This window comes from Chaetodon auriga, chromosome 7 (assembly GCF_051107435.1).
Source record: "Chaetodon auriga isolate fChaAug3 chromosome 7, fChaAug3.hap1, whole genome shotgun sequence".
In the NCBI taxonomy this organism is placed as follows: domain Eukaryota; kingdom Metazoa; phylum Chordata; class Actinopteri; order Chaetodontiformes; family Chaetodontidae; genus Chaetodon; species Chaetodon auriga.
Genome location: NC_135080.1, coordinates 5,281,539 through 5,308,407, shown reverse-complemented (window position 1 = coordinate 5,308,407; position 26,869 = coordinate 5,281,539). Strand labels below are relative to the sequence as shown.

At 41.7% G+C, this 26,869-nt stretch overlaps 1 protein-coding gene across 2 annotated transcripts; it reads left to right on the top strand.

Moving 5' to 3' along the window:
- The first annotated feature begins 1,645 nt into the window (after window positions 1-1,645).
- On the top strand, window positions 1,646-26,350 carry LOC143322988 (glutamate receptor ionotropic, kainate 1). 2 transcript variants are annotated; one of them, XM_076734488.1, is made up of 16 exons: window positions 1,806-2,019; window positions 12,156-12,323; window positions 12,410-12,667; window positions 16,269-16,450; window positions 16,934-16,987; window positions 17,438-17,611; window positions 17,975-18,118; window positions 21,737-21,844; window positions 22,090-22,131; window positions 22,496-22,609; window positions 22,697-22,900; window positions 23,002-23,225; window positions 23,814-23,932; window positions 24,138-24,355; window positions 24,951-25,176; window positions 25,309-26,350. In XM_076734488.1, exons 1-16 carry the CDS (start codon window positions 1,935-1,937, stop codon window positions 25,596-25,598), a joined length of 2,610 nt encoding a protein of 869 aa, XP_076590603.1. In that variant the 5' UTR covers window positions 1,806-1,934; the 3' UTR covers window positions 25,599-26,350. The 2 variants fall into 2 exon arrangements, with proteins under 2 accessions (XP_076590604.1, XP_076590603.1); XM_076734489.1 differs by lacking the exon at window positions 22,090-22,131 and having other exon boundaries at window positions 1,646-2,019.
- The last annotated feature ends 519 nt before the right edge of the window (window positions 26,351-26,869 follow it).

Sequence of the window (26,869 nt, the reverse complement as noted above, 5' to 3'; positions counted from 1 at the left end):
GGCATTATCATTATTATACAGTATTATTATCTATAATAAAGAAAGTGTTGATTGTGCATGGCCATCAGAGCTCTGGCTCATTCTGTGCTACAGCCAAAGATGCTGCCATGGAAATTTTAGCAGCTCAGGGCAGCACAGTAGAAGTATTTGACTTGTAGGCCTTGAAGTTTAAAGCCACTGCTAATGCAGAGGACATCATCGTCAGAGAAGAATACTGATTACTTCTGTTCTGCAGAGGAGACCAACTGGCATGGGAGGCAGGAAACTGTCTGCTGATAAAACTGATCATACTGCGTTCTTTTAGTCTTCATCTTTCAACAGTCAGGGATTTTTTTTTTAAAATAAAGTTATAGGTCTGCTAAAATTGTGGTTCTGTCAAAACAAGGCACCCACACACTGCAGTTTATAGCAAGCTTTTACTTTTTTTTTTTTTTTTTTAACTCAGTAGAGACTTCAAATTGCAAAACACCTTTGATAAAATATCTTATCTGAAATACCAACTGAGTATATTCTTGTTGTCGATGTGTGAATTGAGAAATTATTCTCAACCATCAGTCTCTAATTTTGCTAATTTCTGGAGAATGAAATAATAGTAAGATTAGACTAATTAAACAAACCCATCAAACACCCCTGATGCTTCGCCCTCGTTTGGGGAAATGTGCTTTGGAGCATCATTAACAAGTGCTGATCAACTGAGCAACCAAGAGGACTTCTGACGACGAACGACTCTTCCTCAAGGAATAAAGCAAAGTGGGTTAAGGTAATGTGAGCACATTTCATTTTACTATGAGACTGTGTCAGATAAACAGTTTGAGGTAGTTAATCTTCAAGGGAGCATCACAGACCAGTTTGAAGATTAGATTTGCATTTCCATCAGGACTGGAGCAAAGATTTAATCATTCCTCGGTGTACCAAAGCAAAGACGTTGTCGAGGTCGAATGTTGCCAGATTTGAAGTTAATCTTCAGGACGTATCCATGTTTGCGGATTAGTGGCTTGGCTGTGCCCTCAATTGAGCGCCTGCACGGGAGGGACGCTCAGCTGTGTCGAGTCAGCCAAAGACCGTGAGAGTGAGACCGGAAACACGGCAAGCCGGGTTTCACAATAAAAGCAGTCGAATAGCGGGTAAATGAGGTGCCAGCAGATGCAGAGAAACCAAACTAAACATTTGTATAGAATATTTAAATGACTAAAGCCTCAGAGATTTTGAGAACAGAATCATGCGTAACACGTTTAGTTGAATGAGATTTGAGTAGGGAAAAGCATGGATGATGTAAAATGGGATCAAATAAATAAATAAATAAAAAAATTAAGGTCAACATTACTTCAATAAATTAAAAAATATCATAATATGTAATGGGAAATTATCTATGAATATACAAACAGCTACAGCAGGATGGTCGTGTTGTGTTTGATTCTTAGCATTTTGTTTTGCTTGTTTAAAATACAAATTTAGTGGCCGAAACATATGAAGCCCATTCCTCTTTAAACCTGTTGATTTTCTCTACCATTGCTGCACTTTTATTTTGAAAGTTGTACCCAGAAATGCTATTTTCCATGCGCTCCAGCTTGACAGCAGGAGCACAGCGCATGGTCCTCATCCTCAGTTGCAGCCTACAATTCAAGTGTGCACCAGAAAAAAAAACATGTTAAGAGGGATGTCTGGACAGTGACTATGGGAAGCAAAACCTCACTGGCACGTAGAGGAATTTAGAATGGGACAACTGGAGTTCTTCTGATCAGTGACAGCTGCGAGTGGAGTGTTTGTTGTTGTTTTTTTGTTTTTTTTTCCTCATCACAATGTGTGAGGGATGGCTGTGGGTCGGATGCCAGTTTATTTTCGTTACGGATACGAGGACTGGCAAGTTATTAGCATGAATTACCAAGGGCAGAAAAACTGATATCAATGTTAAATTTGACTCTGGAGGGAGGACCATGGCGAAAAGGAAGGGACTGGTATTTGCACTGCTGTACTTTATGGCAGGGTTTTGGCTCACTTCGCAGCAAGTCCTGAGAATTGGTAAGTGTAATATTGTTTTTTTGGCTTTTTTAAATGTCAATCCTTTAAACTATTAACATCCAGACTGCCACTCATCAGCTTTTTTAATATTTGAAATATATGATTGCAAGACCTGTGCTCTCTTCAGAATTAATAACCAACTCTCTGTATATATAATGAGAAAAAAAAGACTTTGTGGCATTACCATAATTAGATTTTTAATCTCTCCCTATGGAGCATGTACCGTTGCATCCTTCCAAAGACAACCGAAACATTATATTTCATTAAGGATAGCCGGGATAATAAATGCAGAGATTATAGATGCAGATGTCATGCAAGGACTCTCCATTCATAGCAAGTGCACAACCCAGATGCTGCAGGTAAGTTAATGAGTTCAGGACCTTTAACTCCTGGAACCATTGACAAAAACTTACCATAAGGAGTCAAAGTGTGTTCAGGGTACTCAGTATATTTGTGATGCTTTTTGGGTAATGTGTTTTATGTGTAGCTGTGTCGCTCTTACACTCTTTAACTTGATCATATTATCAGTATCCTGTAATATCCAGCAGGCAGCTGTGTGCCTGTTATTCAACAGTGAGCTGATGTTGAGTGTCAGTAGAAAAACCACTTTCATCCTGTAGAAACTTTCCATGCTGTCATGTGATGTCTGGACACTGTCCTTACAAGTTTCATTGCTGGATTCATTTTTTCAGAGCACTGTGTCGTCCACATGAAACTACTCTTTTGGTTTGCATCAAGATCAACCCTTTGGTTAGCTAAACGAGAGTCTCCGTTCCTCCGTGTTGACAGTGCAGGTCAGAAGCAGATGAGTGTTTAGGTTGGCCTTCTTCTGCATCTGATAGCACACACTGTTGGCATGATGATGTCTCTGGCACACAGGAGTGTGACATGGATACAGAGCTAAAGAATAAAGGGTGGGAAGTCTCGGCGAGGCTTTGTTATACTTGGTTTGTCTTCGGCCTAACAAACTCAAAAGTTATTCAGTGGTGGTGCACATGTACGCTGATGGCCAGTGACATCTATGAATGTAGATCTGAGTCCAAAGTTGTCTGTTAAGCCTTTGAGAATCGACGAGAACTCTGCTTTCAACTTCGCTCCACACTTATAATTAGACAAACACAGCTCTTGCCCCGTCTATCCCCCTTTGATTTCTGATGTAACTTTGGAACAATGAGACGGTGTTTGCTTGACAATTAATGCTGTCTGCTCCTCTGCCATTGGTTCTCCACCATTCCTCTAATGGGTTTGAAGATTGCATCACAAAAAAAAATGACTTTTTCAATTTAGTCCTCAGGACTGTCTGCTCCGTTCAATGCCCAGAGCGAGTCTAAATTTCCTCTGCTTCTAAAGACTTTAACAAACAGACTTGTGGCATTGCATAACTTTAAAGGCTAATAGGCCGGCGCCATCTCCCCGTTCTAACAGTTCTGATCTGTGCTCTATATGGTTAATCTCTCTAAATCATCTATCACTCTCCGAGGCCACCTAATCTTTATCATTCTCCTCATGAGCCGCACACATCATAATCTCTCCCATATGGTGTGTGGCTTGGTTCAATTAACATTTCTCTGTCTTGGCAAGTGTTGGCATCAGATTGTGACTGGCTTCCACTCTTTTCACTGGGGTTGGTAATAATGGTAAATCTTCTCCCTCAAGCCCTTAAACAACTAACACTAATCTTCTTTATGCAGAAAGTCTCTTCCCCAAATATGGTACTTAGGCAGCAACCAAATCTCATCACTGGGGAGAGCACAGAAGTAGCAGCTTGTGGCCTGGCCTCCACTCTATTGTGCTGTTTGTTCAATTCCTGTTTCCTCTTGCTTCCATGTTTGCTTGTATATATTAGAAATATATGATTTGTTTATTCATGATTCCACTCATATGACATGACAGGTGTGATTAGCTGCCGTCGGCCAGAGAAATGACATTAAAGCATTCATCTCCATGTTTAATAGTTTTAGTCCAGCAGTTTTAGAAATTAGGTGGATTTCTTACAGATTATAATCCTGATTTTTATTCTTTCGGTCTAAATGTTTTGGTGGTGGGATGCAAGCAGATATCCTATGAAACAGAGAAAGCTCAGTGCTCCACATCAAACGAAGATAGTAGACTGGTTAGGACCTCCTCATTCATTCACAGTCTGGCATGGGCCCAGGTTGGAGTGCTGCTGGTGGTGTTGTTGAGGTGGGGGTGGGGGGGTTCTCACTGGGAACTGGCCCAGGATGGGCAGAGGGGAGAAAGCAAAACACTACGTCATTGTGTTCCTGTGCCCTAAAAGAGTCCCCTTCATGTGTCACAAAATCACAGATGACAATCAGGATCTAAAGATCGGTCTCTTAACATTAACCCCTCACGTCGGCTTTCTGGATTAAAAAGGTCCGACCAGCTGCCTGAACCTGACCCTTTATTTCTCTCGCTCGCTGCACTGAAAGGAGGAACAGAAGTCTGGAAAAAGCATAGCCTTAGGGTTTATCAGCACGCGCCTGCAGCACAAGCAGAAATCTTTCATTTTTGTGACCTCCTAGCATGCATCACCCCACAGCATTGTCTGGCCTATTAAAGATGAGATGGAAGCTCAGTGATCCTGAAAATTATATTGGAAAGTAATTAATGGTAGCCACAGCATGCATTTTCATTCCTTCTTTCTTTAGAAATTGTATTAATCATAAAGCCCTGATGGAAAACAGTGGACTCTGCAGTGTTCAAATATCAGGGAGGAAGCTTCTCCCTGCAAAAGAAGCTTAAATATATGGATACTCACAGATGCTTGTTGTTATGTTGATTTTATTTTATCTGTGAGGAGTGAATACGGATGATTGCATTCTTGGTTATTTACAATAGACAACAAAGTGTCTCTGAAGACAAGCTTGTCAGGTGATTTCTGCTCTAACTTTATTGTTTTACCTGCAGCTCAAACTTGGAATTGCTGAAGTGTAAATGGTCCCAGTCAGCTCTAACTTTTAGTCCATTTATTCATTTGCTTGCTAATAGCCTATTGAGTGAGAGTGCACTGAACCATGCGTCATCTGCAAACAGACAGCGTGAGATTCTTATTCCATTTTATCTGCATCAGCATTGGAAACAAATCCAATTTACAGCGCTGGTTCGTCCGACTCCATGAAATGTAGAAGTGGGGAATATAAAGATGCTCTGAGAGATGATCCCATGACCCACTTTTGGAGTTACACTCACAGCAGGCGGACAACGCTGCTACAGAGCTTCTGTTCGGGCAGGATTGTTTACAGGACACAGCGGCATGTCGCAAAAGCCAGACAGGATCAGTTTCTTCAAAGAAGATATCCATTTATTTAAATATATTTATCACTTCACAAATTATAGACCATGTTTAAGACATGAGGTGATTTTCTTCTTAGATTTGCATGAATTCAATGTAAGAGTGGAGGCATTGGGCTCTTTTTTTATCGTTACTGTTCATTTGAAGTAGTGATAGACCAATAAATCTTCCTGTTAACTTGGAGAAGATATATTACATATATGGCAGAAAATGAGTAACTAGACACTGAAGTACAGAAATGCCAAAGACGTGTGCCACCATTACATCATTTGTCATCCAGAGACCACTGACAAGTTTATGTAAAATGTCCCATTCAGTTCATATCATTGCCCAAGGAATGAACATGAACCAATTAATCTTTTATTTTTGTTTGTTTTTAATTTATTTATCAACATCGGCATGACATTTGTAGCTTGAAACAGTGATCACAGGTGTGATGAAAAGGATGGCTTTGAAAAACTGTGCTGAGCTGCGATCAAAGCTGGCTGATGTCCAGGTATCTTTGACGATTCCAGGATTTTACGTTGCTCAGTTTAAAAAATGGCTGCCTGGAAGGCTGAGGAGATCATTAAATACACTCTGGGCATCCATGTTGACTCGGTGTCATTGGACCACAGTTCTTACAGCCTGAGGTAAAAGAAAATGTATGTATTTTCCTGGTGATGTGCATGCAGTGTTTTGTGAGGTCTTCTAATTGAAAATGCATTTAGCGATAAAACTATGATGTTCTGCCTCAGTTTTCAACCACGTGAATGTATCAAACTAATTTTAAACCAATTTTCTGGAACTTGAGTGAAGTCTGGTTGCCGCTTCCCTCCAGGGGCCAGATGCATAAAACTATGTACATTCACAATTAAAACAACGTGTATGAACAAAGACAGAAATATGCATAAGCACTCTTTGTGTCAGATTTATGAAGTGCTGCGTACGCCTGATTCAGTTTTAGAAATCTCAGTTTCTGTGGAGACGGGTGCACATGCACAAACTCCTTTTTCACTCCCACATTTAGCTCTACATGGGTGCAGAAACGACTTTAAACAATCGTTTGCATTAAATTACATGTGCACCCTCCAGGCTCATCGGACTCGTCAATGAGAAGAATGGCAAATAAGAAAAACAGCAACATAAACAATTGTGTTTCATCAGCGACATTCTCCGACAGCAGCACAACAGCTGTCATCACGCACAGCTGTGGCTGCTGACGTGTCCAGAAACCATCTTTACAGTTATGTCTCAGTCATCGCTGTTAAACAGCAGAGAGAAGATCAGTATGACTTTACACTCTGACACGCCAGACAGCACACACTTTCAAAAAATACTATCTAACACCGTCTATCAGGGGCTTTCAACCAATCAGATCAAAGAACCATATGACACAGTAGCTACCAGTGCAGCCAGTTGGTGAATCAAACTCTTGCTGAAGCAAATCGGGACGAGAACGGAAACATCTTTTCCATCCAGAGGCCTTCAGCGCCGTTCTTTGGGCTTCTTTCAACAAAGAAATACTCTCCAGTTCTGATTTAACTGATGCTACAGCTGCATCTACGCTAACCTCTGTACGAGCAGCTTCTCTTGGCTTCAGTGGCTTCTCTTGCTATCGTCGTTGGTTCAGACCACTGCAGCTCGGCCACACGCGCGCAACTGACGTCTGATCTTGCGAATCCAGCTGCCTCACAAGGCAACAATTCAGGATCAAACCAAAGATCATTAACAGGGAAGTGATGGCTGTGATGTAAATAAAAACAATGCTAAAAATCATCACTTATTAACAACTGAAAATTAAGTTTAGATGCTGCTGAGACTCCAAAAATCAGTGAAATTGGCAAACAGCCCAAACATCTCTCACCTCATACTTCATGTCCCCTCAGCTGTCTCCTGAAAACCATTTTTACACCTGGTCTGAAGTATGTGTGAGGTGTGCATGTGCTTTATGAATACCAGTTCATGTGTGAGGAAAGGCGCGTGCATGGTTTTTGTGCATGCACATCATTTATACATCAGGCTCCAGATGTCTGGACGGTTGACGGTGGTCATGGGTAAGATAATAACAGAGTACTCTGCTGCACAATAACCAGGCGAGCAGATGGATCAGTCACTTCCTGATACAGCGCAGAACCACCGCAGGCACATTAATAATCGTTTTATACAAAGACATTTTAAACAAAGAGCTCAGCTACTTTAATCAGCATAAATATTTTCCAGTGGTGTTTTGTTGATGTGAACCAGCACTGATTGCTTGGACCAGCAGTCTTCATGCTCAACTGCAGACAAACCGCCATCGCACCGACTCCCCCGGGTGACTCTCTGGAAATCAAGGAGCTCATTACACTTTAAACAGAAATTTAAGGTCCTGTCCCAGGTGGGATTGAGAGGAGAGATAAATGTTTTTTTTTTTTTCTTTCACCGTGGGATGTGCCTTTCCACCAGGCTTCAAAAGAGGAAATGAATAAGTGAACAGTGCGGTAAAATAGATATATTTGTCTTTTGCTGACAAGAAAAGCTGCGTGTGTAAATAGTTTATGGCGCTCTTTCAAAATATAAAACCTTCCAACCAAACACACGTCTGTTTCTACAGAGTGGGGACGTGAGTGGATGCTGCCGCTGTGACAGATGTTAACACTGTACGTCTGTTTTTCTCCATGGCTTTTATAGAGCTTACTGTAGGACTGTCAATGAGGTTACAGTCATTTCTCACTGGAAGAGGCCGTAAATTTAACTGGGCTTTAATGGAGTATCAATATATTATTAAAAGCTACTGATGACTGCTGACATTATAAGCTATCATTGGTCACATGCATCCTGAACACAGGACTGGATCCATCTTATTATGCCTGTGATTAGAGGTCAGCTACAAAAATGCAAATCAGAAAACCTGAACAGCAGCAGCTATTTTTTGCTTTTCAAACTGGGACATCTCTTTTCACAGCCCTTTAAGTGTGAGGGGAACAAACTCACTGATTGGAAATGATGCACTTGGATTATTTTGTAGTTCAGTCCTGAATAAAACCCATGACATTCGCTGCAGCCTCTGCACTTGAAGCAAACAAACATGAAGACCAGCTGGTCGAAACTGCTGTTTATTTCCTCTTTCATATTGAAAACACCTCGAGAGGAAAAGTCACATCAAAGACGCTGCGATGGATACATTTGCTTGGCAAATCTGGGGAAAGGTTATTGGATTTTGACCTGAAAATTTCATATTCCAGTGGCTGAATTAAGACCCTTAACAGGTCCTAGCAGCTGCTCACTGAGGCTTGGTGACCATAATTAGGATTGGCACTTTCAAGCATGCTCTTAGTGACCAGGGAGTCCAGACAAGGCTCTCTCAGTTTGGGGTTTGAGGCTATGCTACACCAAAGAAAAAGGTCATTCACAATCAAGGTCTCAAGGGGAGCTTTTTAAAGGCCCTTTCTCCGTCCAAATCAATCACAATTTCACAGGCAATTCTTCAAAGCCTGTTAGAGAGTGCAATGACCTATTGCCATCTGTAGCCTCAGTGTTGAAGTGAGGTCATTTGCAAACCACTGCAGGTCTGAAACGGCATCTTTATGATTTGTGTTCATGGTGAATGTAACTATTGATTTATTTGAAAATTGCAGCACTTTAAAAATACCTTCAGCTTTTGTTTTGTTTGTAGGAGAAATCCTGTGTGGCAAACCTGAAAGCTGTTAATTTCACATTAATTAGGACAGAGGAACTGACTTCCTGTTCAGAGCTGGCCTTGTTTCGGTCTGCACTTGAGAACAAACGTTTCATTCTGAATGTATTATTTCAGAAACGCTATCACTGAAGGCCCAGATGTTGGAAACGATTTACATTTTAAAAGGCTTTGGCGAGATCGACGTGCAGGGGCATTTTCAGCGGGGATCAGGATGCTGAATCTCACACAAGTCTGCGCGCACTACATGCAGGTGGTGACAATCCAGTGACAATCCAATATTATTCTGGCCTTAATCCTAATGTTTTTCATGCTGCTCTTTATGTAACTGAAATGTAAAACGCTGCACGTAGCTCTCGTGCCTGAGTAACTTATATCCATACTGCCGCCATGGCATGCCAGACCGCCATCTTTCTGAAGCGGTGCGGTGGATTAAGAGTTGGATGCTTTTCAGAATGATCTTCTCAAGTCGGAAACAAGCCCCTCCCTGCGGCCCTGGTGCGCACACACACGCACACACACACACACACACACACACACACACACACACACACACACACACGCGCGCGCACACACACACGCACACACACACACACACACACACACACACACACACACACACACACACACACACACACGCGCGCGCACACACACACGCACACACACACACACAGCCTGCTGAAACATGATTGTGTTTGAAAGACAGATGTATCTTGAAATTAAAGTCGGTCAGTTTTGGTCGTTCTGACAGACCCGGTCGGTGGGTGTCACTGTGAAAGGGGAGACAGTACTTGTCAGACTGCACCTGCTGCAGGAGGCCAGAAAGGCAGCGGACATTGTTGCAGTGTTGCATGCTGGTTAAAAATATTTGGGCATGCTTGTCGTTCCTTCCTCGATAAACGTTGAGAATTTAGATTGCTGTCTGGTGCCTTTTCAATTACTCTGATATCTGCAGGTCATAATCATCTGAGAGTCTGAAATGATCAGCTAACATGATCAGTCCATTAATCAATCACCCATAATTATCTAATTGCTAGAAAAATAATTGACAAGTTTGATAATCTACTACCTGCTCGAACTTTATCAAGCAAACAAAATGTTAGCAGGGCAAAACAGGTAACTGAGTCGGGCTCTGGGATGAGTCTGTGAGTCTTTCAGGTGCAAGTCGGTACTTAAAATAATTACTGGGGAGGCTGACGATGAGGAAATCCCTTTTGCACGGCTGGTTGTTAAATGAAAAATGTTCAGTCTGAGAATATATAATATGCACTTTCTATATGAGAAGAGCGGACGACGTTAATCCACTGCAGCATCATTCGGCCTCTGAGTCTTCCTCTTCCTCCTCCTCCTCTTCCTCCTCCTTCTCCTCCAGTGCAACAATGGGGCAGCTTGTCTATAAACGCTGAGGTTAGCTTTGCACTTTCATTGTGGGTTTTATGGGTCTTAAAAGGTGCTCAGATTTTTATATACTGTAGTTCACACTTGATGCTGGATGAGTGCAGAGTGACCGGCTAATTTCACAATAAAAGCGCTCTTTGGTCCAATCAAATAGCAAAAAAAAACCCACTTCAGAGTCACATGCTGGTATGGGATGAATGAAACATCCATAACATCTGGTACAGAAGAGTCAGTCCAAGACAAAGAAGGCAACTAAAACAGCATGTAGAGAAAAGAGTTTTGGCAGCCTGAGCAGAGACTCTTCACCCTCTTTACACTAAATTACATCTTGACTGTGTGATACCATAAACCACGAGCTGGTGGGAACATGTTTCAGTTCATGGAAGGTGGCAGGAAGCAGTAAATAGAAAACGACTGGAAATGTGACTGTGAGGTGAATGGGTGCGACAGTTCAGCTGTTGAACTGCGATGAATTGCTGTTAGAAAAGGAGAGAAAAACAGGCGACATGGGATGCTTTTAAATGTCTGCCATGATAACGTATTAATGGACGTATTAGCTGTGGAGCTGGCCTGTAATGAACCGCTCGCTATTGTGTCAGCCTGTGAAATTTAAGCCACGTAAATAGAGTTAAGTCAGTGAAGGTCAGGCTTTTTCTCTGAATGAGATTAAATCCTGTCATCTCAACCAGGTCCCTTGGTAGCATTATGTGACAGAAGTGCAGAGAAAATTGGGCCACATTATGCAACTGTCGGCACTCGGTGGCCGTAACCTTCAAATGGAGACGAGAAAAAACAATATTGGATATTCTCTGGGAACTATTCACCTTTCTCTCATCACGCATGAGCTTGTTGTAGACTTGTGATATCCTAGCAGCTAGCTTTACCTGTCTCACTGTAGAACGGCACCGGCCTCTTTAGGCCAATCTAGCCGAGCTCATGGCCAGAAACTAGCCGCTGCAGAGCTAACCGAGCAGAGCAGCCTGATGACGGACTGGAGCGAGGCGTCGTGGTGGCGTTTGAAATACGAACTTTACTTCCACTGCAGCAGCGAACACACGGCCTGAAGACACCTGAGCTTAAATGGACACTTTTACACTGATTAGAAATCTACATCTGAATCTATTCTAACTCACTGTAAGCGTGTACTTCAGAGCAGCTGCCATACACACGTCAAAAACACGGGAACATATTGTTTAAGACATGATGATAGTTAACAATGATAATTATATTACATTTTTAATAATCTGATAGCAGAAAATGCAGCCAGAATCACAGAAACATGGAATACTGTGGAGATATCCAAAATGTGGATGCAATTTATAAAAACCAGGGTTTTATCTGACATTATAAGCATTTCTTCAGAGTCTTCTGAGTCTGAGTTGAATGAACATTTAAAAAACTACGCTGCTATGTTTTGGTCTCTCTCTCTAACACACACACACACACACACACACACACACACACACACACACACACACACTCTGTCCGTCTCTTGCTGTGTTACCCGACGTGCGAGCAGCCTCCGTCAGACGCACTAAGCCGGTGTGTTGGAGCTGCATATGGCGTCTGTCCTGCAGAAGATCTGCTTGATTAAAAAAAGTTCAACGCTGTGTTTCGTCTAATTCATGGATATTCATGACATGTTGAATATTTTCTATTGAACTGTTGAAACTATATTCGTTCACCACAGGATGAAACACTCTGATGACAAAATGCACTTAAAAATGCAGAATCTGGGGGGAAAAACTGATTTGATGGGACCCTGTGCTTCCTCTCTTGCTCCAGGGGGCATCTTTGAGACGCTTGAGAACGAGCCCATCAGCGTTGAAGAACTGGCCTTTAAATTTGCTGTAACCAACATAAACAGGAACCGGACCTTAATGCCAAACACCACGTTGACCTACGACATCCAGAGAATAAACCTGTTCGACAGTTTTGAGGCCTCCAGAAGAGGTAAGAACGACGTCACTTCACAGCTTTTCGTGTTGAAAAGAGATGTTTGTTTTTTTACCAGTGTCTCTCCTGTTTCATGGCCTCAGCCTGCGACCAGTTGGCTTTGGGTGTCGGGGCCGTATTTGGCCCCTCTCACAGCTCATCTGTCAGTGCCGTCCAGTCTATTTGCAACGCCCTGGAAGTCCCTCACATCCAGACGCGCTGGAAACACCCCTCAGTGGACAACAAGGACAGCTTCTACATTAACCTCTACCCTGAATACACCTCCATAAGCCGAGCTGTGCTGGACATAGTGCAGTTCTACAAGTGGAAGACGGTCACCGTTGTCTACGAGGACGCAACCGGTGAGTCGGGATGAGATCTGATCTAAAGTCAAAGGGAAGAGAAGCAAATTTTCCTGAGCAGTATGACTCAGTTATCTTAAGATATGAGGAGAGCACCCCTCCAGAAGGAGCAAAGATGGGAAAATAGCCTGATGTGGGACGTTGTAAAGTTTAGCAGAAACAGAAGCAGCCAGAAGAGACGCTGAGATTCTGTCTGTCCTTAAAGATGACAGCGTTGATGTTTAGAAATGTAGAACTGATCATTTAAAAGGCTCCTCGGTGGCTGTTAACAGACACACTGTCTGCAAAGCAGTGCTGGAAAGTTCCCTAAAACAGAAGAGGAGGGAGCTGTAAAGGTGTTATCGTCCCTCAGCTGGCAGCTGGATGGTCTTCATGGACTTCAGTGTTTCTGTTGTGTTGTGAGAGAATTACACCAGCTCACATAATATAGATTACACCAGAGGTTTACTGTGTGTGTCGTCTTTTGGGTTTAAGTGAAACAATCAGTTGATTAATGGATGGATAGAAAATGACTCTGCAACTATTTTGAAAATTGATTATCATTCAAGTTATTTATCAGGTGAAATTATTCACAGTTTCTCAAATGTAAGGATTTTCTGCTTTTTATCTTTGGAAACTGAATGTCTTAATGTTTTCAACTGTTGGGAAGTTGGAAGAGGCATTTTTTTTTTTACTATTCCCAAATATGCTTTGGATTATTAATGAATTTATCATAAAAAAAACAGCAGATGATATGAAAAATTTACCACAACGACATACCAGAGATTTAGAATAAAGGAAAATACTGTAGTTTAACCAACAGACCGAGTTTCTGTCTAAAGCACTGCGGTTCACACCACAGATTTACTGTACATGATAATGAAATGTCAAATTCACCAGCAAATGTCTTCAGACATCATAACAAGTCCAAACAGTACCATGTGCAAATGACACTCACACTGCAGGCCAGTGCTGTGCTTAAAGCCAATGACTGCATATATATCAAATATCAAACTCATCAATGACTGCATATATATCAAATATCAAACTCATCAATGACTGCATATATATCAAATATCAACCTCATCAATGACTGCAGCAGCAGCAGCCTCACAAACTCTGAGCAGCAGGGACTCAACACGACGAGCACGCAAACAACAAGCGTCCAGCCTCAACACTGCAGCACACGACAGACAAGTAAAGGAACAAGTCTCTTACCTTTAGACGAGCTTCTTCTTTGACGTTTTGTTTGCAGACTCACGTGTGAATGAATGAAGTCCTCTCAGCAGGTCACACACAGCCAGCAGTCACGGCAGGTCTCATGGCCTGTTGAAGTCTCATGTCCTGCAAGTTCATTGTTTTAGTGCAGCGTCGAAAGTCCCTGCACTGCTGTCCACAGCGGCAACATGTTCCTCTGGCTTCTTTTCCTGGCGTCATCCACCAGCTTTGCCAAGCCAATTTAGCTAATTACTGATGATGACCACTGTCACATAACAGTGATGTTTAGCTCGAAAACAAGATTACTCCACATGGAAACGACCTTTCGAAGTAGAACTATCTCTGTCATGATGTTTCGATGCGTACAACACACCAAAATCACTTGCCAAGCACGAACTTTACACAAAATTCGAGCGCAACAACTCTAAACCCGCATGTAAGTGCGTATATATGGCTGTCTATCGTGAACGTTTTATTTTGAATGTCTAAACCGGAATTGTAGATATGCTATCTTTTTCGTTTGACGTCGCTTGACGAACGTCTTGTAGTTCCTAGTGGTGACCACTGGAGGGCAGTGAACACGTGATTTTCTATTGAAGAAATACAAGATAAAACTTTTTGATCTGCAGGTGGGAGATTTAACATTGAGCGGTACAATAGGTAAGAACATGATACACGTATGTAGCCTGAATATAACAAATAAATCAAGTTAATAAACTAAATACAGGTTTACTCTAAATCATTGTGCGCACATGAAGAACGTACAATGTCATAAATTGGCAGGGATTCATCGGCAAAAATAAGTAATATTAAATCATTGGAAAGGTTCAGCAGTTCAGACGTCTTGTATAATACATATTGAGATTGTGTGGATGTACTGTCTTCGGAGATTTTAAAGATTCTGTGATATAAAGTTAATCTCTGAGGATAGAAAAGTTTGCCATGACGAGATGGCGACTGACCTGTGTGTATTTTGAAATGACTGGTTGTCGCCCTCGGGTGGTAACAACGAGGAATTGCAACATGAAATTTGTCAAGTTAGCATCAATACAGACAGGGCCGCTTGCGCTAGAACTTCCGTCGGTCAGTCAGAAAATAAACAGTTGTTCTTAATTTTCCTGAAGTGTTGACAGTTTTGGAGTTAGAGACCAATTCATGTTGCGCTAGTAAAGTTTCCACCACTGATTACCCTCTTACAGTATGAGGACTGTTAGCAAAGTTAACAAGGCTACATTAAGTTAGCTTGCCGACGCTGGTTGCGTCCTTCTGTCATGTGACCTTCGCCTCGTGCTCGCTTTGTGAAGACGCCTGCTGACAATGTATTTAATCGTGTGTTGCTCTCCAGTGGTCGTAACGAGAAACCTAAATATCACATTTATCAAGCTAGCATCAATACAGACGTGACATCGTATGCTAACACTTCCGTCAAACAAATGACGCAACAAAAAAACAAACAAATGTTCTCTATTCTTCTCTAATGGTGACAGTTTTGGAGTTAGAGACACATGTAACGTTGCGCTAGTAAGGTTGTCCACCGGAACTGATTACCTTTTTACAGTATGAGTAATGTTAGCAACGTTAACAAGGCTACATTAAGTTAGCTTGCTGACACCGGCTGCGTCCATAGGTCATGTGACCTTCGCTTCTTGCTCGTCTTTATGAAGATGACTGCTGACAACGACAACGTATTTAATTCTGTGTTGCCGTCTAGTGGTCGTAATCAGGAACTGCAATATCAAATTCATCAAGTTAGCATCAGTACAGCCGTGACATCTTATGCTATCACTTCCGTCAAACAAAATGTTGCAACAAAAAAAAGTTCTGTATTTTTCTGAGTTTGCGTTCCTGTTTCCTCTCCATACTGTTTGGCTAAATGCGCGACACTGGATAAATTTAAGCACCTCAACGTAGATTATTAATTAATAAATTACAACAATGATAAGTCTGTTTCCATTCAATAATTGCAGCCCCCATGAGGCTTTGACAGTGTACCAATAGCTAAAACTCATGGTTTCTGTTTTGAGATGCTAATTTTATCTGATCCTGCAGATTTGACATTTATTAAAAGGACCGGCTCCTCTTAATATGATATGAGTGAAATGTTGACATAGTGGATGTTTGGTAAACAAAAACACACTCATTGTCAGATTAATTTGGCTGTTTTGTGGTCTCAGACTTCAGAAAAGCATCTTAAACCTTGTAATAATATTACTTAACCATTTTCTTCATTACAATCAAAAGCTGCTTATGTTTTGATTACAGTCTTTTTTACACTACACCATATATCCACTAACATTTCCATTTGGAATACTTTACAGTTAAATGCCCACAGAAGGTAGATTTGGTGCAAATATGTGATGAGTGAGTCTAATGATGGTTTTGTCTTCTTGTCTTTTAATTTTAGGACTGATTCGTTTGCAAGAGTTGATCAAAGCTCCATCCAGATACAGCATTAAAATCAAGATCCGCCAGCTGCCAACAGGAAGTAAAGATGCCCGTCCTCTGTTGAAAGAGATGAAGAAGGGGAAGGAGTTCTACGTCATCTTTGACTGCTCTTACCAAACATCAGCTGATGTTCTCAAGCAGGTGAACTGCAGCACGAGGTCTACACTCGGCAGGTGTCATTGTCCTCGGGATTCTTTTTCAGTGGAGAATAGTCTGCACTGCTTTTCATTTAATTTTCACTGTGTGAAAAATTAGTCAAAGTGTATCCCCTTCAGAAGTCATATGTTCATTCCCAATCCAAGCAGAGGCTGTATTCATATTCAGACATACACATTTAGAACCAAAAGCTGCACTGAAGATTAATTGCAAACAACACACTAACGTGAGCAATTTGTGACATATACTAACTTGCATATTTTATGTGAACCGTGCAAACATTACAAAATGAGGTGATTCAGAAAATGGATGAAATGTGTATTTTGAAAGAGTCCCAGGATGCAGATATGGCTGGATGGCTTTTTGGGAAAGACAACATTATTCATCGTGGCTGGTGTGAAACTCTGGTGTGAATGTACAGTCGGAGAGAAAACTGTGAACCACTCCTTCATCTCTCATCCTGTTTAGATCTTGTCCATGGGGATGATGACTGAATATTACCACTTCTTCTTCACAACACTGGTAAGAAAACTATTTATCAAGCCACATTTTGGAAATTTGCTGTAGCACACAGAGGTCGTTTTATTCAATGTATGTTCTTTACTTTGACTCTTGAGGATCCCCTTTGATGGACATGTATGCTGGTAACATGCCACGTAATTACACATCATTCCATTGTCTTAATCAAGTGTCCTTTTATCCTGTGCAAGCATAGATGTGTGTATTCACTTGGAGATTCTGTTATGCAAAGATTATGCAGATGAACTCAAAACATCTGTGGTCATTGTGATAATAAGATTGCTGGATGTTTTCAGTGCCCTTGGCATAATTCCATGGTATTATTCAGTATATTGCTCCACTGTTTTAATCAAGTGTCCCCTTACCCTTGCTGAGTAAGTCACATCTACTTTTGAGTACTTTAAAACAGAAGCACATTCATTCTGCACTGGTGATGTTGTTGCACTTCTACAGGACCTGTTCGCCCTCGATCTGGAGCCGTACCGCTACAGTGGGGTCAACATGACAGGGTTCAGACTGCTCAACATAGACAGCCCTCAGGTGGCCTCGGTGGTGGAGAGGTGGGCCATGGAGCGACTGCAGGCCCCCTCCAAAGCTGAGACTGGAATGATGGAGGGGATGATGACGGTGAGTTTACCTTTACGCTCATGTTAACAGAGTGCAAGGGCAGTTGAAAACAATCATTCGCCATCAGTTTGTCGGTCATCAGTGAATTTAAGTCCCACACTTTGTTTCCTATTGATATGATTTTGTATGTGTTTGTATATGTTGGAGTTTGGTGTGGCAAGCTGCACAAGACGTCACAGAATTAATCAGTCAGAGTACAATCCACCATGTTGCTTCCTGATTGTGTGTCCATCAGAAAGGTAATGTATTTGGGGGTATTTAGGAAGCACATGACACTGTGCACGTTCAACAGTCCTGATGTGATTAGATCACGACGTGATTTGTGATCCCCGCTGACGGATGACGGTCGTGTTTCTCTTTCAGACTGAAGCAGCGCTGATGTACGACGCCGTCTACATGGTGGCTGCTGCCTCGCAACGCACCTCCCAGATCACTGTCAGCTCACTTCAGTGCCACCGACACAAACCCTGGCGCTTTGGATCACGCTTCATGAACATGCTCAAAGACGTGAGTGCGGGTTATGAATGTGTGACACCCTCTTCCTCCACCCATCCATCCGTTTCACAGCCTGCTGCCTCTATCTCATTTCTTTGGGTACAGACGGAGAAACAGTGGAGTAAGGAGATCAGATGTGATGAACAAGGAACACGTGTGTCACAATTGAATTTAAAGCAGTTTTTCTCAGGAGATGGGGGCTGACGTCAGGCGCTGCATGTTGGACAGGATAAGATATTCAGGAACTTCATCCTCATTTTAAAATATGTTTGTTCGTATATTTGTTTTGAACTACATGTCACTTTACGTCCTCGTGGTTTGAAGGATGCTGTTGTGTAGATCTTAGGTAACTGAGAAGGAAAAAAGTATTAAATTCTGCATATTGATCTGACAGCAGGCAGAGCGGGAACATAATGAGACTGAAGCACATTTAAAAGCAAATGCTGACAGATTGGAAAACACGCAGTCCGTCCGGTGGAAATGATCCCAGTTTAATTGTGGAAGCGGATTTTCTCAGCTCTGCTGCGATATTTGAATTTGATGGGCTCTCCTGCTATATTGCAGTCTCTAATTAGATCTTTCTTTGACAAATGAGCTTTTCAATTACAAGTGGGGACAGAAAATGAAGGATACAGACAAAGAGCCCAGAGTGCACAGTGAGTAAATGAGGAACTTTTCGGCGGCACAGCCTCAGCAGATATCGTCTGGGATTAGACTTGCGATCAGCAACTTTACATAAAAACACTGAGATGTAAGATATGAGCTTCTTTTCCACTGGTGATAAACAGCGCATTGGTCTGCCTTCTGTCTTCTACTCGATAAACATGACATCCCATATCTTCTCAAGTATTGTTTTTATTGTGCATTAATTTAAAAGGATTATACAAGTGCTTCCTTTCCGTGCTTTAAACTACCAGCCAATATTTTCCGAAGCTTAGCATATACTAGTTTTTTCTTTTTAGACAGCGTAAAGGGTCAGAAAAGACACAATAGACAATCAGAAAGGGAACTGGGAGAAACTGGCCTGTATGCTGTGGCGTCTGATGGGGCAGGTGTGTGGCCAGGTGGGATCTGAAATGACAGGAGAGGTTAGTGGCAGGCAAACAGGCAAAGTACTGACACTGAAACTAGGAAATGATAGAAACCATAACAATCTGTGTACATTGATTTAACTACTGTGTCATAGTCAAGCTGTGAGGCTTGAGTCTGGCACACTGGACATCCTGTTCACTGTCATTTTCATCAGTTATCATTGCAACAGTTTTTCTGTGTGTCTGAGAGTTTTGTTGCTCTCAAGTGTTTTATGCTATAGTGGTGAGTTGATTCTGACACATTTTTGAACTTTTTACGGTGGTTTACACAGATTTCCCATAATCCTTCTCCCTATTTCTGTTCCAATCTGGTTGTCAGGTATGACTGATTTGAATGGTCTGCACATCTCCACGCAGTAATTGTGTAACTTTGACAACGATCAAATCAGAAATGATCGTCATGGTGCTGGATCACTTATAGCAAGTCATTTTCTCTCTGCAGTCTCTGCAAGGTGAATGTGATGCTGCAGAGACCAGTGGCTGCCTGGGTGGTGGAAAACACATTCAAATAAAACACTGTGGTACAATTGGAAAATTATCAGCAGCGCACAGTGTCAAGAATTTAAGTTAAATTGGTTAAAACATGCAAAATACTGATATGGTCCAATAAGATTAAATTTTATAGCTGTGTTATCTGAAGTGCCGTTCAGCAACACACTGAATCCAGCGGTGCGGCTCCATAGCTTAGCCTGCACCCTGCTCTCGTGTGGGAGGGAAGGCAAAAAGACAATTTCCCCTGCAGGAATCAGCGCTGTATCACGTATTTGATACTAAATGTAAAAGTTCTGCAGAGACAGTTTCATTCGTGAGAAAATTAGGCTCAGCTTTGTGCACTCTGTTGTGCTGTTTTATTGAATTTACCAATGCACATACAGAGCACGTTTGTTAGTGAGGGTGGAGCGTAGAGGCCTCAGGGAGCAGTGGAGATTTTCTCACAATGATGGCCTATCCAGTGTGTTCATGGATTTTCACAGAGGTTTCAGTGGTGTGTTTAAATCCCATTCTTATCCTTTTTATGATCTGGAGTCTCCAATCCAGGAAGATCCATGTCATCACTACATGTACAGTAATGACCCCAACACATGGCCAAGACAGGGACACTTTTGATTGGTGAGGATTTAAAAAGAGACTTAATGAGAGGAATAAATCTGGACTTAGGGGTCAAGCAGGTCTCACAGATGTGTGCAGTAAGACTGTGAATCGGCCTAATCAAAGAGCAACTCCGCCAAACGATGCCCTGTAACCTCCCATAGATGCGACAGATCTTTGCATTAGAAACTGATGAAACGTTACGAAGGGGATAACAGGCCTCGTGATGCCATCGAGTTAACATTGGATCTAGTGTGTGCGTTCCACAGAATTATTTTCACTAACTGGCTGATGTAAGTTTCTGATTAAAGGCTGTAAGAACGAGGTGATGGGACACAAAAGCTCAGTGTTGTTTGGCATCGTTTAATACACCTTCAACTGATGTCTAACACAGCAACCTCCAGACACCTCAGAGGCCGTTTGTACATTCAGAGAGTTTCAGTGAGATTGTTTCAGTAGCATGTGCCCACTGGCTTTTAGTTCGTGTCACTCACTCCTTTAATAATAAGTCTTTGGCTCTTCCCCCATTTATGTCCCATCTGTATTTGGCTTTCAGCTTCTGAAAACCTAACAGCTCTGTCTTCCCTCAGAGTATCAGTCACGTTCACTGAGACTATTTTTCTCTTCTAAGACCACCAACTGTCTTCTGTCTGCGCACAAGGAATAAAATGTTCAGTTGTGTAGATTATCACGAGTAACCCAGTTTTTCCTGTGATAATATGTAAATGAGGGAGCAGCAGCATGCTTTTGTTTCCCCAGCTGAAGCTTTTTCATCAGTGTGTGATTCCATTATTTCTCGTTTGGGTGTAATGCAACAGTCTCAGATTGGAATGTGGAGATCTACACGTGTTTCTGAGGACGTGGTGTTCTGGAGTGAACTGCCCCTTAAATTCTATTTTCAGGACACTTTGATGTGCAGCCAGATAAATTAGAAATCATGAAATGCCACAAGCTGAACGTTGGCAAATTTACATTTGGTGTACTGATTTGTAGATATGCCATCTTCCCATAACAAAACTGGCTTCTGAGTTTCGTCCTGCTCGCGCAGAATTGAGATGCAGCTCTGTGAACCCTCTGTGAAAGAGATTCAAACTGACTGTTATTCAACTGAGCTCACTTCATTATCAACTGCATTCAAATATCTCTGAACTCAGCTGCCCACCCACTGCTCTCTGCTCAGACAGAGGCCATGCCTGCCCGCTCCATTTACATCACACATCCACCATGTTTATTCACTTTATATTTCCATGGAGGACCCAACCAATGCAGAAATGCCCATTGAGATGCAGTTAGCCTTTGTCAGTGTTCTTTGCTTAATATAGCACTCAACAATTATTCATTTTTAAAAGAATTGTTCTGATTTTCCAGGCTCCTTCTTGATTTTGCATGTCTGTGACAGTAAAAACTGAAGGATTCATCGCTTTTGTTTTCTGCCCTCTCTTTGCCACAGGCGCAATGGAACGGCTTGACGGGACAAATAATTATAAACAAGACGGACGGCCTGCGGAAAGAATTTGATTTAGATGTCATCAGCCTCAAGGAAGATGGCTTGGAGAAGGTGAACTATCTGACGTGTGTCTGTACTGTCAGTGCAGGCTGTTGTTGCAGACGTTCAAGCAGAGCTGAACAGAGAAAATAGAGATGGACATGAAAATGAAATAAGAGCTGTAACCAGAGGAGTTATTATTTTCCACGTTTGTCTCGAAGCCAAAATTCACCATCATTGTTTAGTTTATTTTTTTTTTTTTACTTTAAGTTCAGGGCTCTGTGATTAAAATGCTTTCTCTTTATTATTTCTGCAAGACAATCGCGGGCAACAACCGCCTGAATAAAGTGTGGAAAAAGGTCTGTACTTTAACTGCCCTGGCAGATTAAAGGAATATTGACACTGTTGACTAAGTTACCTGCTGCCCTCTGTGATGTCTCCCCTTGAAAGGTTTTAGGAACTGATGTGCAGGAATGTTCAACATTTCTGCACTGGACGTGGCATTTCTAGTTTTATAGATACTGTGTTTTATGTTCTTTACCTTTCTTTCCCCTTCCTCTATCTCTCATCTGTTTGTTCTTCCATTGTCATTTTTCTGCTTCCTCGTACTTGTTTCTTCTCCCTTCTTTGCATTTGTCACCTTGACCATGTGATGGTGACGTGAGCAACTTTGGATCTCTGATGTCCAGTCAGTGTGGTTATTTGGATATTTCTTCTTGACAGATTGGCGTATGGAACTCCCAAACAGGCCTTAATTTAACAGATAACAACAAGGACTCTTCTACAAATGTGACCGACTCAATGGCCAACAGGACCCTCATTGTCACAACTATTCTGGTATGAATAGAAGTAAAATTATCAACCAGCATTTGACCAGGAGTGTCTTGCTAAAACTAATGAAGTCTATAATGTGCCTTGTTCCAGGAAAATCCTTATGTCATGTATAAGAAATCTGATAAGCCGCTGTATGGAAATGATCGCTTTGAGGGCTACTGCCTGGACCTGCTCAAAGAGCTCTCCAACATTTTGGGCTTTTCCTATGAGGTAAAACTGGTGTCTGATGGCAAGTATGGAGCTCAGAATGACAAAGGGGAGTGGAACGGCATGGTGCGAGAGCTCATCGACCACGTGAGTGCCAATCCAGGTTGTAGGTGAGAGAATATGTGAGTGATCAGCCGGATCATCTGTCTTTGACTGTGGCTCTGCTTGATGTTTTTGTTATGGACCAGGTGGCCGACCTCGCCGTGGCCCCTCTCACCATCACCTATGTGAGGGAAAAGGTGATAGATTTCTCCAAGCCCTTCATGACGCTGGGCATCAGCATCCTCTACCACAAACCCAACGGCACCAACCCAGGAGTGTTCTCCTTCCTCAACCCACTGTCTCCTGACATCTGGATGTATGTGCTGCTGGCATGCCTCGGTGTCAGCTGCGTGCTGTTTGTTATTGCCAGGTAAACAGCCTTTTGAAGGATGCTCACTTCATAGAAGTTATACGTACTGCCAAAAGCACTTAGCAGCAAGAATGCAGTTCCTACAAATTAAAGCTGTTGTGCGGTTTAAGTTGAGCAGGTGTCATTTTCTCATTTTACATATATAATAAACATAAAGCAAATGCGAACAAAACAAAGGCTTAACGTATGTATCAAAATCCCGATCTATTACTTCAGTTTGGATTAGCTTTATATGTTCATTGTGTTGGTCGCACTTTAATTATTAATGTTTATACTAAACCAAAACTTCACTTTGAACATTTTCACTTCCTGCATGCCATAGGCCATCTGGATTCATGAACAGTCAACCATTAATTCTGGCTGCAGCAACATCCTCTAGATTCATTGAGCACTGCAGTGGTAACTGAGCACAGCAATGTTCTGTGTCCTTGGTCAGAATTATTATTATTATGCATTATGTCATGAACATGAGCTGGAAAATGAATGCACGTAGTAATGAGTAAATATGAGACATTGCCACACACATAAATACAGTATTATTTTGTCGTTTTCATTATTAATTGTGACTGTTTAATTCCTCACCTTCAGGTTTACCCCCTATGAGTGGTACAACCCTCACCCCTGCAACCCAGACTCAGATGTGGTTGAGAACAACTTCACCCTAATAAACAGTGTCTGGTTTGGTGTTGGAGCACTTATGCAGCAAGGTAAACTTACTGCAATCATAATTTTATTATGTTTTTATGCTGTTTTCACACCTGGCATGAAGCACCTTCACCCATCACCTTCATATCAAGAAAAATGTTTCTGTGTGGAAAAAAGTTTTGTTTTTTTTTTGTACTGTAGTCGACATTGACTGATGATGTGTTTGCTTGTAGAATTCATTCTGTTCCTTGTGTTGTTATCTTACAGGATCCGAACTGATGCCTAAGGCCCTCTCTACGAGGATAGTTGGTGGAATATGGTGGTTCTTTACGCTGATCATAATCTCCTCATACACTGCCAACCTGGCTGCCTTCCTCACTGTGGAGAGAATGGACTCACCAATCGACTCCGCAGATGACTTGGCCAAGCAAACCAAAATAGAGTATGGTGCTGTGAGAGACGGCTCCACCATGACCTTTTTTAAGGTAACCCTCTTTACACTGTTCGGTAAATGGAAAAGTAACCGTTCACCAGTGGGGGAAAGGATGCAAATGCAACTTTTGATTTTAATTAGCCTGACAAGTTTTACCCTTGAGCCATGAGTCCTCAGTCATTACAGGAACATGACGTGCTGTCTGACGGGTTGGCTGAAAATGGAGCCTGCAAAAAAAAAAAGAGCAGGGTTAAAAGTTACTGTCGTAGAAACTTTCCTCATAAATGCATCTTAAGGAAAAACCTGTGGGCAATTTTTCCATAAAGATTAGGATTTATTGTTTTGCCTGTAGCACAGCAGCCTGTTTATCTGAATGTGCAGAGAAAATGGAACGATCTTGGGCAGATTTGAACACACTTCACATCCCATCCCCTGCCATGCATCAGGATGATTGCTCCAGTCAGCAGACAGTCTCCCACTATTGTTCCATCTGAAATATTAGAAACAAGCATCAACCATGTATCAATCACATACGACCATGTATCACCTTTATCTGCTTTGTGTAAACCTCTGTGCTGTTGTTTGCTGCATTGACCATTGAGATACCTTGTTTTAAACTTCCACAAATCCCAATTCTGATCCAACAGAAATCTAAGATCTCAACTTACGAGAAAATGTGGGCGTTCATGAGCAGCAGGAAAAACACGGCTTTGGTGAAAAACAACCGGGAGGGGATTCAGAGGGTTCTAACCACAGACTATGCTCTTCTGATGGAGTCGACCAGCATCGAGTACATCAGCCAGCGTAACTGCAACCTCACACAGATTGGCGGCTTGATAGATTCAAAGGGCTATGGAGTGGGAACCCCGATTGGTAAGAGAGATGAGTAAGAAGCATAACTAATAAATGCTCCCTATCTGTCTCCGAAACAACAGACCCAGAGGTGATGTCACTGGTAATGGCAGTAATAATGGTTTTTATCCTGTTGCTGTTTCCCTGCTCTAGGCTCCCCTTACAGAGACAAGGTCACCATTGCCATCTTGCAGCTTCAGGAGGAGGGAAAGCTGCACATGATGAAGGAGAAATGGTGGAGAGGGAATGGCTGCCCGGAGGAGGACAGCAAAGAGGCCAGTGCTCTGGGTGTGGAGAACATAGGGGGAATTTTTATTGTGCTGGCAGCTGGACTAGTCCTCTCAGTTTTTGTAGCAATTGGAGAGTTTATTTACAAATCCAGAAAAAACTTGGACATTGAAGAGGTGAGTGTCGGTCAGTGCGAATGGCACAATAAGTATTAAGATACGAGGGGACTCGATCGAAGACTGTTATGAACCTACTACACATTTGCGTCGTCATTGTTGTCTTCAGAGGACTACAGTACTCACTGGGCCAACAAAAATTTGGAGTCTGAATGTGTCGAACTGCATTGTTACAATCAAAACAGAAATACTTTTTAACGCAGAGTTTAATGTTTTCAGTAGTTTTGATGTAGAGCACATGAACATTTTAGTCTTAATTGGAAGAGTACACTTTTCTGATGACGTGTGGTTGCTGACTTCTGACATCGTGACACTTGACCATCTTGGCCTTGCTGTTTTTTGCAAAAAACTGTAACATTGTGAAACTGTTTAGCGTGAAAACAAATGTCATTGTCATGCCATGATATTGTGGGTAAGTGGTATCTTTTGAGGCACGTTGGCCATGTTAATTTCAACCACTGCAGTAAGTTTGAGGGTATTCTGTTATAAAATGTTTGCCATTTTCATATTTATAGCGCACAGAATCTTTGACATAACAACACTGCTTCTTACCACTTTTGTATGTACTCATGTATTTCAAAGAATCTTGATTTATTCAATTATGGTTGTTTCCAGTTTGTTTATGAATGAGTTCTCCCTCAAGATTTTATTCAAGTTGCTTGACACTCAGGCCGTCAGTCTTTACTCTTTTTTTTTTCTTTTGCTTTTTGTATCATATGAAGTTCACGAACATGTATACGTTTCTTCATGTTGAATTGTTTCAGAATGACTAAAGTTACGTGAGAACATTACATCCTTTAACCTTTTATTTCTGGTTGTTTTGGTTTTGATTGCTCCCTTCCTCTGCACGCGCAGCCTTTTCCTTCACTAGATGGAGATGCTATCACAAGATTTTGATTTCATCTAAAGGTTTGGGATACATCAAGGAGATATGACTAGTAGATAGACTAGTATGTCTTTCAAACTGTGGCTGTCCCATTTTGCATATTTGATTGTTGTGATACTTTTGAGTTCTCTTTCAATCATTGGTTTTGGTTATTTCTGGTAAATCATTTCCATGAGACTTCTGTTATTATCAGAGAACAGGGGTTATGAATTAAGTAACCTCAGGTTTGCTTGTTATTGCTGTTGGCCTGCTCTATAGAAAACCTACTTCATTTTTAGATGCTTACATTCTACACTGTGTATCAACACAGTCTTATTTTTGTCATCCACAGATGTTGCCTGCATTAAGCACTTCAGACTAACCAACTATTATGCATTTGCAAATCACTTTGTCTTCATTCACCACTGATATACAGCAGTGCATT